The sequence below is a fragment of the Taudactylus pleione genome, unplaced genomic scaffold, assembly GCF_031769625.1.
Source record: "Taudactylus pleione unplaced genomic scaffold, aTauple2 ptg000897l, whole genome shotgun sequence".
NCBI lineage: Eukaryota > Metazoa > Chordata > Amphibia > Anura > Myobatrachidae > Taudactylus > Taudactylus pleione.
The window spans coordinates 39,229-57,266 of record NW_028285298.1 but is presented as its reverse complement, the minus strand read 5'-3'; the positions used below and the strand labels follow the sequence as shown (position 1 = coordinate 57,266).

The 18,038-nt window shown below is 50.8% G+C and overlaps 1 protein-coding gene across 2 annotated transcripts in view; it reads left to right on the top strand.

Moving 5' to 3' along the window:
* Positions 1-18,038, top strand: part of LOC148474025 (uncharacterized) — a 90,902-nt gene that overhangs the window by 42,675 nt on the left and 30,189 nt on the right. For both annotated transcript variants that reach the window (XM_088459157.1, XM_088459156.1), the window contains exons 16-26: positions 6,526-6,609; positions 7,586-7,678; positions 7,815-7,931; positions 8,016-8,111; positions 9,304-9,411; positions 9,793-9,900; positions 9,996-10,091; positions 11,909-12,016; positions 12,112-12,207; positions 16,413-16,526; positions 16,616-16,732. In XM_088459157.1, coding sequence (XP_088315283.1) covers positions 6,526-6,609; positions 7,586-7,678; positions 7,815-7,931; positions 8,016-8,111; positions 9,304-9,411; positions 9,793-9,900; positions 9,996-10,091; positions 11,909-12,016; positions 12,112-12,207; positions 16,413-16,526; positions 16,616-16,732 — 1,137 coding nt within the window. The remainder of the gene's footprint in view (positions 1-6,525; positions 6,610-7,585; positions 7,679-7,814; positions 7,932-8,015; positions 8,112-9,303; positions 9,412-9,792; positions 9,901-9,995; positions 10,092-11,908; positions 12,017-12,111; positions 12,208-16,412; positions 16,527-16,615; positions 16,733-18,038) is intronic.

Here is an 18,038-nt window from a genome sequence, read left to right as displayed (position 1 = left end):
GCTGCCTGTGTACGGGTCAAGGACAAGGGACGCAGGCGCAAGTCTGATAGACGCACTGTCGGTGAAATGGCTGTTTCAACTGGCTTACTTGTTCCCTCCGATATCTCTGCTGCCTCGGGTCCTGCGCAAGTTCAAACAGGACGGAGGCACACTGATCCTGGTGGCCCCAGCGTGGCCCAGAAGGCCGTGGTACTCCGATCTGCGGAGCCTGTCCATCGACGCTCCGTACCTCCTACCTCAACGGCGGGACCTGTTGTCTCAGGGGCCCTGTCTTCACCCGGATCTGGGTCGACTATCTTTGACGGCGTGGCTCTTGAGACAGCCGTCCTGAGGTCTCGGGGCTTTTCTAGCTCCGTTATTACCACCATGCTGAGGGCGCGCAAGCCTGCTTCCGCGAGGATCTATCACAGAGTGTGGCACACTTACTTTCAGTGGTGCGAGGCCAGAAACTATGATCCCCAGGTGTTCCGAGTTTCGCGTATTCTGGCTGTCCTTCAGTCCGGTTTGGACTTAGGATTACGTCTTTCTTCACTGAAGGTACACGTGTCTGGTCTGTCGGTGTGGTTCCAGCGCAGGATCGCTGCTATGCCGGACGTACACACTTTTTTCCAGGGTGTTTTGAGAATCCAGCCTCCCTTTGTGCCACCTGTGGCCCCGTGGGATTTGGCGGTGGTTCTTAGGGCCTTACAGGGTCCTCCTTTTGAGCCCTTGGAGTCAGTGGAGCTCAAGTGGCTAACTTTTAAAACTGTTTTCCTCTTGGCAATTGCTTCTGCCAGGAGGGTTTCAGATTTGGGGGCGCTTTCTTGTCGTCCCCCTTTTCTGATTTTTCATCAGGACAGAGCGGTGCTTCGCACTCGTCCTGATTTCCTGCCTAAGGTGGTTTCCAGGTTCCACATTAATCAGGAAATTGTTGTACCAGCCTTTCAGTCACCTGATCTTTCGGCTGGGGAGACTTCCTTAGACGTTGTAAGGGCACTCCAGGTTTATGTGGACCGGACTAGTTCTGTGAGGAAGTCAGATTCTTTGTTTATCCTCTTTGGTTTTCACAAGAGGGGTTGGCCTGCCAACAAACAGACTCTACCCCGTTGGCTTCGTTCTGTTATTATTGAGGCTTATATGCAGGAGGGTTTACCTGTTCCAGCCTCTGTTAAGGCTCATTCCACTCGGTCCGTGGGCCCTTCTTGGGCTGCTAGCCGTGGCGCCTCTGCTGTTCAGCTCTGTAAGGCGGCCACCTGGTCTTCCATTCAGACCTTTTTGAGGTTCTATGCGTTTGACACCTTTGCCTCTCAGGTTGCATCCTTTGGGCGCCGGGTTCTCCTATCAGCACAGGAGCGTCCCCGCCCTTAGTTGGACTGCTTTGGGACATCCCCAAGGTCACCCTGTGGACCCCTATGGACCCTGAAGTAGAAAACAAGAGATATGGTAAGAACTTACCTTTGTTGTCTCTGTTTCTACGAAGTCCATAGGGTCCACAGGGCACCCGCCCTGACGCACCTGGCTTCATATGGGCTCTGTGACTGGTCACCGGTTTTCCGTCTCCCATTTCTGTGAGTATGGTTCTTGTGTGTTCCAGTCTTCCTTCTCTCTGTTTCGTCTCCTCCTCCGGCCTGGGCTGCTTACCAACTGAGGTGCCTGTGGCTCGGGGGCGGGGTATAGGGGAGGTTGGACCCAAATGCATCCTGGGAGCAGCTAAAAGCTTTAACTCCGTGGTGCCCGAGGATCCAGGATCCAGCTATACCCCAAGGTCACCCTGTGGACCCTATGGACTTCGTAGAAACAGAGATAACAAAGGTAAGTTCTTACCATATCTCTTGTTTTCTCACTGCCCCCTATGTCTGTCTTGCTCTTGTTGCCCCCTTTGTCTTTCTCTCACTGCCCCCTCTGTCTTGCTTCCCTTTCTCTCTCACGCTGCCCCTCTGCGTCTCTCACGCTGCCCCTCTGCGTCTCTCACGCTGCCCCTCTGCGTCTCTCACGCTGCCCCTCTGCGTCTCTCACGCTGCCCCTCTGCGTCTCTCACGCTGCCCCTCTGCGTCTCTCACGCTGCCCCTCTGCGTCTCTCACGCTGCCCCTCTGCGTCTCTCACGCTGCCCCTCTGCGTCTCTCACGCTGCCCCTCTGTTCCTCTCTCACGCTGCCCCCTCTGTTCCTCTCTCACGCTGCCCCCTCTGTTCCTCTCTCACGCTGCCCCCTCTGTTCCTCTCTCACGCTGCCCCCTCTGTTCCTCTCTCACGCTGCCCCCTCTGTTCCTCTCTCACGCTGCCCCCTCTGTTCCTCTCTCACGCTGCCCCCTCTGTTCCTCTCTCACGCTGCCCCCTCTGTTCCTCTCTCACGCTGCCCCCTCTGTTCCTCTCTCACGCTGCCCCCTCTGTTCCTCTCTCACGCTGCCCCCTCTGTTCCTCTCTCACGCTGCCCCCTCTGTTCCTCTCTCACGCTGCCCCCTCTGTTCCTCTCTCACGCTGCCCCCTCTGTTCCTCTCTCACGCTGCCCCCTCTGTTCCTCTCTCACGCTGCCCCCTCTGTTCCTCTCTCACGCTGCCCCCTCTGTTCCTCTCTCACGCTGCCCCCTCTGTTCCTCTCTCACGCTGCCCCCTCTGTTCCTCTCTCACGCTGCCCCCTCTGTTCCTCTCTCACGCTGCCCCCTCTGTTCCTCTCTCACGCTGCCCCCTCTGTTCCTCTCTCACGCTGCCCCCTCTGTTCCTCTCTCACGCTGCCCCCTCTGTTCCTCTCTCACGCTGCCCCCTCTGTTCCTCTCTCACGCTGCCCCCTCTGTTCCTCTCTCACGCTGCCCCCTCTGTTCCTCTCTCACGCTGCCCCCTCTGTTCCTCTCTCACGCTGCCCCCTCTGTTCCTCTCTCACGCTGCCCCCTCTGTTCCTCTCTCACGCTGCCCCCTCTGTTCCTCTCTCACGCTGCCCCCTCTGTTCCTCTCTCACGCTGCCCCCTCTGTTCCTCTCTCACGCTGCCCCCTCTGTTCCTCTCTCACGCTGCCCCCTCTGTTCCTCTCTCACGCTGCCCCCTCTGTTCCTCTCTCACGCTGCCCCCTCTGTTCCTCTCTCACGCTGCCCCCTCTGTTCCTCTCTCACGCTGCCCCCTCTGTTCCTCTCTCACGCTGCCCCCTCTGTTCCTCTCTCACGCTGCCCCCTCTGTTCCTCTCTCACGCTGCCCCCTCTGTTCCTCTCTCACGCTGCCCCCTCTGTTCCTCTCTCACGCTGCCCCCTCTGTTCCTCTCTCACGCTGCCCCCTCTGTTCCTCTCTCACGCTGCCCCCTCTGTTCCTCTCTCACGCTGCCCCCTCTGTTCCTCTCTCACGCTGCCCCCTCTGTTCCTCTCTCACGCTGCCCCCTCTGTTCCTCTCTCACGCTGCCCCCTCTGTTCCTCTCTCACGCTGCCCCCTCTGTTCCTCTCTCACGCTGCCCCCTCTGTTCCTCTCTCACGCTGCCCCCTCTGTTCCTCTCTCACGCTGCCCCCTCTGTTCCTCTCTCACGCTGCCCCCTCTGTTCCTCTCTCACGCTGCCCCCTCTGTTCCTCTCTCACGCTGCCCCCTCTGTTCCTCTCTCACGCTGCCCCCTCTGTTCCTCTCTCACGCTGCCCCCTCTGTTCCTCTCTCACGCTGCCCCCTCTGTTCCTCTCTCACGCTGCCCCCTCTGTTCCTCTCTCACGCTGCCCCCTCTGTTCCTCTCTCACGCTGCCCCCTCTGTTCCTCTCTCACGCTGCCCCCTCTGTTCCTCTCTCACGCTGCCCCCTCTGTTCCTCTCTCACGCTGCCCCCTCTGTTCCTCTCTCACGCTGCCCCCTCTGTTCCTCTCTCACGCTGCCCCCTCTGTTCCTCTCTCACGCTGCCCCCTCTGTTCCTCTCTCACGCTGCCCCCTCTGTTCCTCTCTCACGCTGCCCCCTCTGTTCCTCTCTCACGCTGCCCCCTCTGTTCCTCTCTCACGCTGCCCCCTCTGTTCCTCTCTCACGCTGCCCCCTCTGTTCCTCTCTCACGCTGCCCCCTCTGTTCCTCTCTCACGCTGCCCCCTCTGTTCCTCTCTCACGCTGCCCCCTCTGTTCCTCTCTCACGCTGCCCCCTCTGTTCCTCTCTCACGCTGCCCCCTCTGTTCCTCTCTCACGCTGCCCCCTCTGTTCCTCTCTCACGCTGCCCCCTCTGTTCCTCTCTCACGCTGCCCCCTCTGTTCCTCTCTCACGCTGCCCCCTCTGTTCCTCTCTCACGCTGCCCCCTCTGTTCCTCTCTCACGCTGCCCCCTCTGTTCCTCTCTCACGCTGCCCCCTCTGTTCCTCTCTCACGCTGCCCCCTCTGTTCCTCTCTCACGCTGCCCCCTCTGTTCCTCTCTCACGCTGCCCCCTCTGTTCCTCTCTCACGCTGCCCCCTCTGTTCCTCTCTCACGCTGCCCCCTCTGTTCCTCTCTCACGCTGCCCCCTCTGTTCCTCTCTCACGCTGCCCCCTCTGTTCCTCTCTGACGCTGCCCCCTCTGTTCCTCTCTCACGCTGCCCCCTCTGTTCCTCTCTCACGCTGCCCCCTCTGTTCCTCTCTCACGCTGCCCCCTCTGTTCCTCTCTCACGCTGCCCCCTCTGTTCCTCTCTCACGCTGCCCCCTCTGTTCCTCTCTCACGCTGCCCCCTCTGTTCCTCTCTCACGCTGCCCCCTCTGTTCCTCTCTCACGCTGCCCCCTCTGTTCCTCTCTCACGCTGCCCCCTCTGTTCCTCTCTCACGCTGCCCCCTCTGTTCCTCTCTCACGCTGCCCCCTCTGTTCCTCTCTCTCGCTGCCCCCTCTGTTCCTCTCTCTCGCTGCCCCCTCTGTTCCTCTCTCTCGCTGCCCCCTCTGTTCCTCTCTCTCGCTGCCCCCTCTGTTCCTCTCTCTCGCTGCCCCCTCTGTTCCTCATTCTCGCTGCCCCCTCTGTTCCTCATTCTCGCTGCCCCCTCTGTTCCTCATTCTCGCTGCCCCCTCTGTTCCTCATTCTCGCTGCCCCCTCTGTTCCTCATTCTCTCTGTTCCTCATTCTCGCTGCCCCCTCTGTTCCTCATTCTCGCTGCCCCCTCTGTTCCTCATTCTCGCTGCCCCCTCTGTTCCTCATTCTCGCTGCCCCCTCTGTTCCTCATTCTCGCTGCCCCCCTCTGTTTCTCTCTCTCGCTGCCCCCCTCTGTTTCTCTCTCTCGCTGCCCCCCTCTGTTTCTCTCTCTCGCTGCCCCCCTCTGTTTCTCTCTCTCGCTGCCCCCCTCTGTTTCTCTCTCTCGCTGCCCCCCTCTGTTCCTCTCTCTCTCGCTGCCCCCTTTGGATCTGGCTGCAGGAGTACCCTTTGTAAGGAGGAAGTGTCTGGAATGGTGATACTTGCTTGGCTTGGTGCTAGTGTGCTCCATTGCAGAACTGGCTGACAGGTCAGCTGGTGAAGATCGGTGATTCTCATGCCTCTTCTTCAGAACCTCCATTATCCCCTTCTCCTGTAAGGTCCTCACTTCCTGTATTTCCTCCTCAGCTCTGCAGCCTTCAGCTGGCTCTTTCTCGCTTTCAGCTGTCTGTCTCTCACTGCCCCCTCTGTGTGTGTGTCTCTCTCTCTCTGCTTCTCTCTATCTCTCTTGCCCCTCCTCTTTCACTGCCCCCTCTGTCTCTCTCAGTGCCCCCTCTGTCTCTCGCTGCCCCCTCTGTTTCTCGCTGCCCCCTCTGTCTCTCGCTGCCCTTTCTCTCTCTCTCGCTGCCCCCTCTGTCTCTCTCGCTGCCCCCTCTGTCTCTCTCGCTGCCCCCTCTGTCTCTCTCGCTGCCCCCTCTGTCTCTCTCGCTGCCCCCTCTGTCTCTCTCGCTGCCCCCTCTGTCTCTCTCGCTGCCCCCTCTGTCTCTCTCGCTGCCCCCTCTGTCTCTCTCGCTGCCCCCTCTGTCTCTCTCGCTGCCCCCTTTGTCTCCCTCTGTCTCTCTCACTGCCCCCTCTGTCTCTCTCACTGCCCCCTCTGTCTCTCTCATACTTACCTTCACCTCTTCACATACCATTCTGCCTCTGTGCAGCCACCAGTGGAGCTCCATCGAGCAGGTGGGTGCACATCTATCCTAACATACACCACACGCACGCACTCTGCAGGTGACCGATGTGCACACGCGTGTACCAACGTGATGACCTAATATTTAACTGCCGTCATCTTTATTGTGTAGAATAATTATGTCCTGTAACCTTAGCTGTTACTACTTACAATGTCACACCACTCCTGCTAGTGTAATGGCAGTGCATGTAATTCTGTTCTCTCCAAGTGTAAAACAAGTGCATATAAGCTTCTCTTGCGGAGCTGTGCGCACCTGACCTGCTCTGCAAGCGAACGCGCTTTGTTGTGGGAATATTTTTACTCTTGAGAATATAGGCTCAAACTCTGCCCCACTCTACACGAGTCCCAAAATCTTCTGACATCTGGTAACACAAAATATTATTCTGATATTAATGTACTTTGTACATTTTCAGCAAATGAAAAACATTTAATTTTTATTTTTTTTGTGAATACTCTTCATTATGTTTAGCATTTTTATTTAGTGATTTATGTTCATTTCTGCTACAGAAACCGCAACCAACTCCCAGCTACAGGTTCCAGACTCCACCAATCAGTCAACTTCAGCAATTTCTGATGTGGAACCGCTTCCAGGTATCTGGTTTCAGACACGGAAACATTTTAAATTACGCAGATTTCCTGTTTTCTTTGGAAAGGTTTTGTTTTGATACGATCCTTGTTATACTGAATTCTCATTTAAATTTTCATTTAATTGGGTGCAGGGTCTCCAGTGAGGAAGGGATGGGGCTAACAATCGGGCACAAGGAGGCAGATGGCAACATGATACCTAACTTAAGGGGCCCATACATCTACCATGTATTGCCCCCATTCCCCATTCTGTTGACGCCATGGTCGGGGGAAATCCAACATTTTGGAAATAATCGATTTGCTGATCCCAATCAAAAATTATTGGGATAGGCAAGTGGGGGATTTATTTATTTTTTAAATATTTCTTTATTGAAACACAACAAAAAACAATCAAAAACATAAGAGATATACAGATACAGTCAAAGATAATATTAACAATTATATCTCGAGATGTAAACATTAATTTATAAGTAAATATCTTCATCAATATATCACTGTGATACAGTAAATAAAACAATTAATATTAACAAACATACAAAAGAAAAACATTACAAAACAATACAGTTTGATATAGTGTAAAATAGCTTGAGCCCGGGATCTTGATAAAGTCGGAGATTTTTTGTTTTTCCCCCGATCCGGTGGCGGATGTCTGTTCATCGTTTGCCGCGAGTCCTCAGCAATACTTGTTTCTGTATTGATAACTGATTTTCTCTTCGCCCCCAATTTTCCCACAGGAGAATAGAAAAAGTGCCAATAAAAGAATGAGCTCAAAACTTCATAAATTAATTTTTAATGATTCATTTCAGTAAGCCTAATATTTAAATTAAAAATCTTTTGACATCTGATACCCAGAATTTTGCTCATATTTTTTTTTTTTCTGATCTGTTTACAGCAAATAAAATACATATTTGCCATTTTTTGGGCGCTCACTTTATTATGTTTTAGCATTTTGCTGACTGAATTGTGTACATTTCTGTTACAGACACCACGACTAACGCCCAGATACAGATCCCAGACTCAACCACTCAGTCAACGCCGCCATTCCCAGAACACTCTGCAGGCGATGGGCATCCAGGTAGCTGGTTTCAGATAACGAAATATTGATTTAAATAAGACCAGAATTCCTGTTATCCCTTTTAATTAATTAGTTTTGAAGCCAGTTCTGTTACACTGAATTATTTCTCATTTAAAGTGTCCGACTTGTTTCACAGCCCATGAGAGTACGAGCATAAAACCGCTCTCTCCGGACGCACAGGCTAATAAAACGGGGCCTATCGCTGAGCAAAAAGATCTGGCGCCTAGAGGGTCATTATCGGATGTACCCCAAGGTACGTCTTTGTCTATGAGGTTCTGTTTTTTTTAGATTTTGTTTTGTTTTTAAGATTCATTATTGTATTTGAACATATTTGCAGACACTGTAGCAAAGGGCGACCAGAGCCAGGGGATCCCAGATTCTAAAGCGAATGACAAAACACCGACTAAAGGATCAGGACCAGACCGACTGCCAGGTAAGAGCAGATAGAGGAGAGTGCATTGTGTGACTAATCTGGAGGTGAAGGGTATGGGGGAAGGATGGTGAGGGTTCTTGGGGTATGCAGTCAGGAAGTCGGCGGACCTAATCCCGACAGACGGCTTCCCGACTGCTTAATCCCAGCGAGGGTTAAATGACAGGCGTCTAAATCTAGATGCCTGTCATTTTAGCGACGCCCGGCATCCCGATCAAAGGGTCACCGAGCACAGATAGCTGCGCAGCTATCTGTGCTCGGTGACCCTTCGATCGGGATACAATACACACTCCTGCATACTGTTTATATTTATATATATATATATATATATATAATTAGTCCTGCTATGTTTTGTAATATCTTATTATACTCTGTATAGTATTTTAACCACGTGCGCTATGTGGTCGCATCAGATGTGACCAGTCAGACAGGCCCACTAGGCAGCTGCTGGAAAACTGACTCTCAGCGGGACCTCCCGGCTCCTCCACACCCTGACATCCTCCCCCAGTGTCTGCCATGCAGCCGCCAATCTCAGGGGGACCTCCCGGCTCCTCCGCACCCTGACATCCTCCCCCAGTGTCTGCCGTGCAGCCGCCAATCTTAGCGGGACCTCCCGGCTCCTCCGCACCCTGACATCCTCCCCCAGTGTCTGCCGTGCAGCCGCCAATCTCAGTGGGACCTCCCGGCTCCTCTGCACCCTGACATCCCCCCCCAGTGTCTGCTGTGCAGCCCCCAATCTCAGCGGGACCTCCCGGCTCCTCCGCACCCTGACATCCTCCCCCAGTGTCTGCCGTGCAGCCGCCAATCTCAGCGGGACCATTCCGGCTCCTCCGCACCCTGGCATAATCCCCCAGTGTCTGCCATGCAGCCGATCGCTGCTGATTTAGGCAGCCCGGCTGCACCCCCGCCCCTCAGCAGGCAGCTGCAGAGAGCAGCTGGGGAAATGTAAAGTCGCGATGCACCAATAATATATCTGTAGTCCAATGTCTTATTTTTTTTAAAAAAAACTATATTAATGTTATGGGTTTCAAAAAAAAATGATATGTTTTTTTCTTTAGAAAATCGTGTTGGTTAAGTTTTAAATTAGATGTTCCTCACTTAATTCAATTATTTAAAAAAACGGCAATTTGAGAGCGATTTGGAGAAAAAATATTAGCCAGTTAAGGGGTTAACGAAGCTTTAATATGTTTTATAGAATCTGCAACGACAAGCAAGGAAAACGAGAGAGCTACAGATACCGACTTATGTAACAGAAATCCCGAACCTGTACCAGAATCGTCCTTAAGAGCTGATACAACACAAGGTATTCCAAGTTTCCCACACTGCTGTTCCTATTGATCACGGGTAGAGCTACGTATTTCCCCTTCATCCACTAGGGGACACTGGAGTATATACAAATGGGGTATAGACGGGTGATGAGTGGATTCTGATGGCTGGCATTGTGTTAGTCTTGGGTTTACCGCAATTTACAGCAACAAGAATTCCTGGAAGGTCCGTAATTCTCAATGACTTAACGAGAACTACTACAAGTCATCATTGGATCAGGTCCCAAAATAAATATCTTTGTTACGCCTGCCCGTCTCCGAAGTGCATGTATGATTTCCCTGCGTTTCAGCCTGTCCTGTGGCTTCTATATCCTATTTGTGTGAGCAGGGACGAATTGAATGTCTGTTTTATTTTACAGGTCCTGAGACCCCGAGCAAAACCAGGCTACTGCCGGGTGCACAGTCAGGACCCCCTACTGAAACAAAATCACTTGCGCCTAGAGTGCCATCATCCTCTATACCCCAAGGTACCGCTAAGGAAATCTTTGTTTATGAGGCTTTTGTTTTGTCGAATATTTGATTTTGATCTTCATTCCGATTTGCGTTTTGAAAATCTTTACAGACTCTGCGAGAAAGGGCGACCGCCGGGAGCGTATTCCAGCTTCTAACGTTGATCATAAAGGACCTACTGAAGCACCAAGATCAAACAGACCACCAGGTAAATTTGATATGTATCTAAAATGAGGGGTGTGATTTGTTAAGTAAGTGCAGTATCGGAGAAACAATAAGGAGAATAAGCCCTTCCCTCCACCAGGGCGCACTTATGTGGCGAAGGGGCGGGTCTCAGGTTGTGACAAGGGCGCACAATATGCCTGTGCCCTTCATTGGCGGGTTCTTCTAATGTAGGTTGAGGCAGCAGGAAACTGCCCTAGAGCGGGAGGCCAAGAAGTGTGGGAAACTGGGATCGCTGGCAGGATGCTGGCACGGAGATGAGTTAAGCCGCAGATCTCTGTCGGTATATAATAATGCGTGCGGCTAGGCAAAATTAAACGGAACAGAGCTTTAAACAATAGAGCGAGCGAGATGCAAAACCCTCCATGACCTCCTGGATAGCTGAGACTTTGGGCCTGATTCAGACCCGCTCACAAGCGCATAGCGCTCGCAAGCGGGTCGATGGTGGGCAATTGCGCACGCGCGAGCCCCGTAGCGAGTGAGAAATCACTCGCTCTGGGGCTCGCTACAAGACGGGGCGGCTGTCGATGTTTTGTAGGCGGGGAGGGGGGGTGGCTGCACAAACTGAGGCGTTGCCGAAGGAAACGCCTCCGGGCTTGCAAGACCTGAGACCCTACCACAGGGTCTCCTCGCAAGCCCGATGGTCGCAACAATCGCGACCATCGCCAGGCTGCACGCACATGCTGTGGGTGGTCACCCACAGCTGTGCGAGTGGCCTGGAGGCCGATCAAAAAAAATAAATAGGGACGCCCTGATTCAGAGCGAGCGCACGCAAATAGCATGCGCCTCTGAATCAGCCCTTTGTTCCAAATGACGGGAGAGACGTCCTGTGCAAATGCTGCATCGTTTAGCAGATAATTTGGGTAGAGAAACATGAGGACCAATTCTTATTGGAAAACTGGCAGAATGCTAAGGGATCACGTCCAGCCATCTTGGCTGTCAAACAACGATCCCCTACCCACCTTTCCTCTTCCTATTTGCCCTTTAACAGGGAGTTTAGCTGGCATTAAATAACATCGCATGTCAGTACTGCTTACTGTAATTCATAAATGTTAACACTTTGTGCGCTCATTAGATCTGAGATCGTGCTGTGTTTTCTTGTCCTCTTGTACACTGAAATCACACTCAAGGCACAAGAGCTTGCAGTCAACCAGGGGCCGAACTATGGGAGACAATGGAGGCGCCTGCCGCCAGGCTCCAGCTCTGAAGGGGCACCTCCTCCATTGTCCACAACATATTCACCCCACTTAGGGCTGTAACTATGTACCCCAAGTGTACCGTCACGGCCACCCAATACAGGGCACCCCTTACACTAGTGGAGAGCTCCATGTCAGACCATCAGCTGCTGTCTTCATTTGTCTATAGCCTGTCTGCATGCAAATTGTTACATTACAGTGTCAGCAGCTGTGACGGGGAAGGGGGCACCAAATTATAACTTGCCTCCGGGCGTCTCGTATGAACTTCCGCCACTGCAGTCAACACTCAATAAAATATACATGTAATGTTAATATATTGTCAGAATTTTTTTGTTCTGCCATAGGTTTCAAATTTGTGTATAGATAGGTATGTCTGTTCATTACGTGTAGCCCTTCTTCTCTAGTATTTTACATTTACTGGTCATGTAAGAATAGTTTTTAGTGATACCTGTATATGTCAGGATTCACCACAGGCCACATTATGTGTATGTTCAAGTCAAAGTAAAGTGCACGTATTCATTTTCAGCCTGTCCTGTGACTGGTATATTTATTTATGTGAATATGGGAGGTGGGCAGGGGTGCATTAAATGTCTGTTTTATTTTACAGGTCCCGAGAGACCGAGTAAAACCAGGCTATTGCCGGGTGCACAGTCAGGACCCCCTACTGAAACGAAATCACTTGCGCCTAGAGCGCCATCATCCTATAAACACCAAGGTACCGTGAAGGAAATCTTTGTTTATGAGGCTTTTTGTTTTGGGGATTATTTGATTTTGGTCTTTATTCCGGATTGTGTTTGAAAATATTTACAGACTCTGCGAGAAACGGCGACCGCCGGGGGAGTGCTCCAGCTTCTAACATCGATCGCAAAAGACCTACTGGAGCATCAAGACCAAACCGACCACCAGGTGATTTATATTTCAGGTGTTTGCAAAAAGAACAGAAAGTACTCCCTTTCACAATGCAGAATATATGGACTCATTTATCAAGGTCAAAAAACAAAATTTTAATTGATTAAAGTCAAATTGTTTATTTTCTTTCCAACCGAAACAAAAGGAGCTAAATTCAAAAAAGTTAGGACAATATAATAAAACAATTTTAGTAAAAAAAAAAAAATTACATTATAAGCAGATTTTTCTCCTCACTCATCCAGTATAAGCCTCTGGGCCTGATTCAGAGCCGGACGCTCTGACCAGAGCGCTCGCTCTGAATCAGGGCCCTCCTACCTAAAAATGGAGCCGCCCACAGCTATAGCGAGCGTCCATGATGATGGTCGCAATGGTCAAGATCATCGCGACCATCGGGCTTGCGACGAGACCCTGCGGTAGGGTCTCGTGGCCGCAAGCCCAGGAGTGATTTTGGCTCTATCAGAGCCAAAATCACTCCCACTGACATCACTAGTGATGTCAGTGGGGCCGGCCCCAGACGGTAGGCGTTCCCATGGGAACGTCTCCGTCTGGCAGCCACGCCCCCGGCACGCCCACCAAAGGGGGCGTGCTGTCACTCACCATCGACAGCACGCCCCCTTTGGTGCGAGACCCCGAGCGATGGCTACCCCGTCGCTCGTCGGGTCTCGCGCATGCGCACGACGGAGCTCCCTCCGTCGTGCGCATGCGCATTTGGGGACCATCGACCTGCTTGCGAGCGTCCTGCGCTCGCGAGCGGGTCTGAATGAGACCCTCTGTTTGAATGGTATTCCCAAGTCACACAATTTGGAAGTAGACGTAAATATCAGACCTGTTGCAATAATTGGGTGGCAGTTGGAAAATGTTTTTGTCTATTGTATGAAAACCAAGTTTGTCAATTGAGTGAAATTTGAGCTAAAGCAAAAAATATTAAGATCTTACCAGGTGCTGCGCCATTGTTTTCCGCGTTAGTGCCCGGTGCCCGTTGTTCTGCACTTTCTGTAGCACTGGTGCTCCTGGTCTTTAGTCACCCCCCCTCCAGCTATTCTGACCAGCACTGCTCCCCCACACCATTGGGAAAGGCTCATTGAGAGCTGTCGTGCCATCACCTGCTGACCATAGCCACAGCTAGTTGCCCTGTCCTCCTTCCTGTGCTTCTCACTCCTAGGGGTAAATTTACTAAAGTGAGAGTTTTTACAAGTGAGTTTTAAAAGTGATGTTGCCCATAGCAACCAATCAGATTCTACTTATCATTTAACTAGCACCTTCTAGAAGATAATAGCTAGAATCTGATTTGGTTTTCTATGGGCAACATCACTTTTAAAACTCTGGGGGTCATTCAGACCCGCTCGCGAGCAAAGTTCGCTCGCTAGCGGGTCGATGTTTTGAGACTGCGCATGCGCACGACGGAGGGAGCTTTGTCGTGCGCATGCGCGAGACCCAGCGAGCGACGAGAAATACGTGCTCGGGGTCTCGCACCAAAGGGGGCGTGCTGTCGATGGTGACTGACAGCACGCCCCCTTTGGTGGGCGTGCCAGGGGCGTGGCGGCCAGACGGAGGCGTTCCCATGGGAACGCCTACCGTCTGAGTCCGGCCCCACTGACATCAGTAATGATGTCAGTGGGAGTGACTTTGGCTCTGATAGAGCCAAAATCACTCCTGGGCTTGCGGCAGCGAGACCCTACCGCAGGGTCTCGTCGCAAGCCCAATGGTCGCGATGGTCTTTGACCATCGCGACCATCATCATGGACGCTCGCTATAGCTGTGGGTGGTCACCCACAGCTATACGAGCGTCCCGGAGGACGCTCCATTTTCATGGAGGAGGGCCCTGATTCAGAGCGAGCGTTCTGCTCAGAGCGTTCAGCTCTGAATCAGGGCCTCTCTTCTAAAAACTCTCACTTTAGTAAATTTCCCCCTTAGTCTGTGGTTTTTCTACAGTGTGTGTGCATTGGTGCTGTTGTGCATTGCATTTATGCTGTTTAATGTATTTGTTTTATATCTACCTCTTGTACAGGGCAGTGTACACCTCTTAATTAAATTAAAGATAATCATAATGTGCACTACGCTGTCAACAGAAACAATGAGGTTCCCTGGAATCCTAATCACCCTGGAATAGAGTATTTTGTACAGAGCATCATAAGTTTTCCCAATTTAGATTCCTCCCAATGCATAAAGTAGGGAAGCTGGCAGGACTGGGGGGTACACTGCGGGGTAAAAGAGGACCATACTGCCAAAAGTATAGAGCTTACTCCCCCTACTTATCTTCTCTTCATGTCACTGCTTTCCTGCTGTGTCCGCCAGAAGGGCGTGTAACACATAAACATGTAGAAAGGAAAAAATAAAATGAGAATGCCATAGCCAGTCCTAGGCCCATATTCAATTTGGAGCGGAAAGTCAGAGGCCGGACTTTTTCGCCGGCGAAAAGTATCACTCGTTTCCCGCGTAACCACGTATTCTATTTGGAATCGGCGAAAATGGGACCCGGCGAAACTGAAATCAGTGAAAAGTTCTGTCTTTTTGGGGGAAATCAGCCTGACACCCCCCAAAAGATGCTCTGACATGGGGGATCACTGGATACCCCCGAATAGCCCTGCTTGAAGGTATTTTTTTTTTTTTTTAAATGGTCTCAATCAGGGCTATATAGTGTTTTTACAGAAGTGGTGAAGAATAGCATTTTGGTGTTTTTTTTGGTCAAAATAACTAGTCCCATCACATTTGGGGTACAAGAAAATGAGTACTAGCATATTTTGAAGTTGATAATGTGAAGATTTTAAAAACTTTAAAAACCCACCTGCCGCAACCACCTACAATTAAAAAAAACACCTGGGGCATACTTGGGGACCTCCCCGAGTCTATTTCGCTAGTTTTTAAGTTTGTCCCCCAACTTTTTTTTTTATTTTGCCCCCAAAGCGAAAGTACTTTTTTGGGGTGTCCTAAGATACTTTTTTAAAAAAAAATTGACACAGATTACCTTTTTGGGGACTTCCCAAGGGGGTACAGGGTGGTTTTTAGAAGTCTGCACCCCAAAACCCCAATTCTGCACTTTTTCTTGCCACCTATTCAATGGGGATACTTTTTCGCCGGGTCTGATTCATTGACTTTTCGCACCGGTGAAAAGTCGTCCAAATTGAATACGGGGAAAAGTGGAATCGGCGAAAATGAAGTCATCGGCGAAAAAGTTTTGCCGAAAACGGCTTTTCCCACCAAATTGAATACGGCCCCTAGAATTGGATGTTCATAGAAGTGGGGCAAATATTAGTTGGAGCAAGAACATTGCTGAACTGTTACAGGCAGGGACAAGGTGTTTGCTCTGTTATGGAGTAATATATTGTTATATGTTAGACATTGGGCCTGATTCAGAGCCGTTCGCTATTTGCGGTCGTTCGTTTAAAAACAAGGGGTGGCTATTCAAATGAACCGTACGCACATTGCAGTCTGTTCACACCTCTAAGTCTGAACGAGCGAGCAAAACATACGCTCGTTTATTTGTTAAAAACGCCCCCTGGCCGCTCGCACCATACGTCATGTCCGCTATTTATTAGATTAATCGAGTACATCGACCAGTGTATGAACTGCTCGCTATTCTTGTGGTTGGTGTTTGCTACCACAAATTTGCGTGCAGTTCTGGCTATAAAATAACCCAGTGACGTGGTCACTGACGCTGCTGTTTTAAATATACACACCCATAAAACGCCCGTTTTGACCTTTAAGCACGCCTGCGTTCGGTTCTCCACTCCCCATTTTCAAGCACCTTCCCCTGTTACCACCCACATACGCCTCATTCTGTCACTCAAAATAGCAGGCACTCGCTATATAGCGTACAAACGATTTTCGGCCGCACTGACTGGTTCGCGCATGCGTACTAAAAACCGTACGCATGCGCAGATGTGCAAACATCGCTCGGAACGAGCGTACTGCCGCTAACGAGCGGCTCTGAATGAGGGCCATTGTTCATTCCATCAAACTTGTGTAGGTAGATATGTTACTGGTCGCTCTCAACTTATATTTTATATTCAGTAGTCCTATAAAAATCGTTTTGTGTTTCCCGTATGTTTCAACCTTATGGCTGCTTTGTCTGAATTTCCGGTGTAAGTCGCAGGTCGGAGCAAAGTGCGTGAACGATTTTCCGGCGCATCAGCCTGACTTATATCTGCGTTTGTGACATGGGGGTGTGCAGGTGTACATTAAATGTCCGTTTTATCTTACAGGTCCTGAGAGACAAACATACAATCAAAAACCGTTATTTCCCATTTCACAGTTCGGACCTCCTACCGAAACACAACCACAGGGGCCCAGAGCGGCACCGTCCTCTACACCCCGTGGTAAGAAAATATTTGTCTATGAGGTTTCCGTATTGGTGGGGAGGGGTTTTGTGGCCTTCATTATAAATTGTGTCTGAAAATATTTACAGACTCTGCAATAAGGGGCGACCAGAGGGAGAATTATCCATCTTTTAAAGGTGATAACAGACCACCTACTGGAGCATCAAGACCAAACAGACCAGCAGGGAGACGCGGGCCTGAACGAGGTAAGTCCGTGGCACCTGTCCTCAAAGCCGCAGGGGGGGGAAGGGTTAGGTTTAGGGCACCCTGGGGGGACTTCGGGTTAGGCACCCCCTGGGGAGGGTTAGGCTAGGGGAAGTGGGGTGTTAGGCACCATCGGGGAGAGGTTAGGGTTAGGCACCCCATTCCCGGGAGGTTTAGGGTGCGGGGGAGGGGGGTGGGTAGGTTTAGGCACCGCTAGGAGGGAGGTTACGGTTAGGCACTAGGGGGGAGGTTAGGATTGGCACCCCCTAAGGGTGGTTTGGGTTAGGGGCAGGGAGAGGGGAGGGTTGGGTTACTTACCTGCCGCTGTCGGGATTTCATCCTGGCGGTGCTGATGCTGTCAGGATTTGAACCGGCGGCATTTCAATCCCATTCCGGTAACAAGCATCTGACCATAATGCTGTTATGCGATTGGTGGGTTTGTAGAAGAAAATAAACTACGAGTTTTAGTGTAAAGTTGGGTGATGCTCATGCACAAATTGAAGGAGGGTCTGCATCTTTTGACGCAGTATCAATGCGAGGGGACGGTGGTAAATGAATCTATAGACATCAGATTCTGTTATTCTCTACCAGTCGAATCATGTGGCCATATGCGTTTTTGTTCGAGCATCTGGCAAAGACCAAGGATGTTGAATCCTCCATTTGTCATAAAGATCAATCCTCTGGAACCATTGAGAGATTGTGGACGGGGAGGAGACTCTCCAATGACAGCGAATAACTGCTGTAGTTACATGGTTAAATGTTTAAGTAATTACTGTTTTGAACCTGGAAATTGGCGGATCCGTTAAATTTAAGAGCCATAACTCAGTGCTGAAAGGGAAATGAGGGACCTGTTATTTCCTCAGAAGGTTCACTCTCATCTAATGACTAGACCATGTTATTGGGCGAAAGCAGGGGTAGAGGTAGAAGATGGCTGTAAACCTAGTTTACATAGCTGTGAAATCAAGTGATGGAGACCCTCTCACAAGGCATGTGGATTTAAATGGGGATGGTGTTTTACGGAGTGGCCGATGGTTTGGTTGGAAGTGAAAGGATAAAGTTCCTCAGATGAAAGTAAAGCCGAGAATGAGCATGGAGGGGGAGGCTAAAGGTGTGAAGACCCTCAAAGCCTTGCAACCATCAGTTGGCCCAGTCTGGGAGCAGTCATGGATGCTATTCCGAGGTCCAGAGCAGAAACCATCTTCATGATCTGGATAATTTCTTGATCATGGAGTTCCAACTTTGATTCTAGGCCTGGGGGCATTAATGAAGTAATCCAAATCTAACGTAACTTCTACTCAGAGGTTTGTC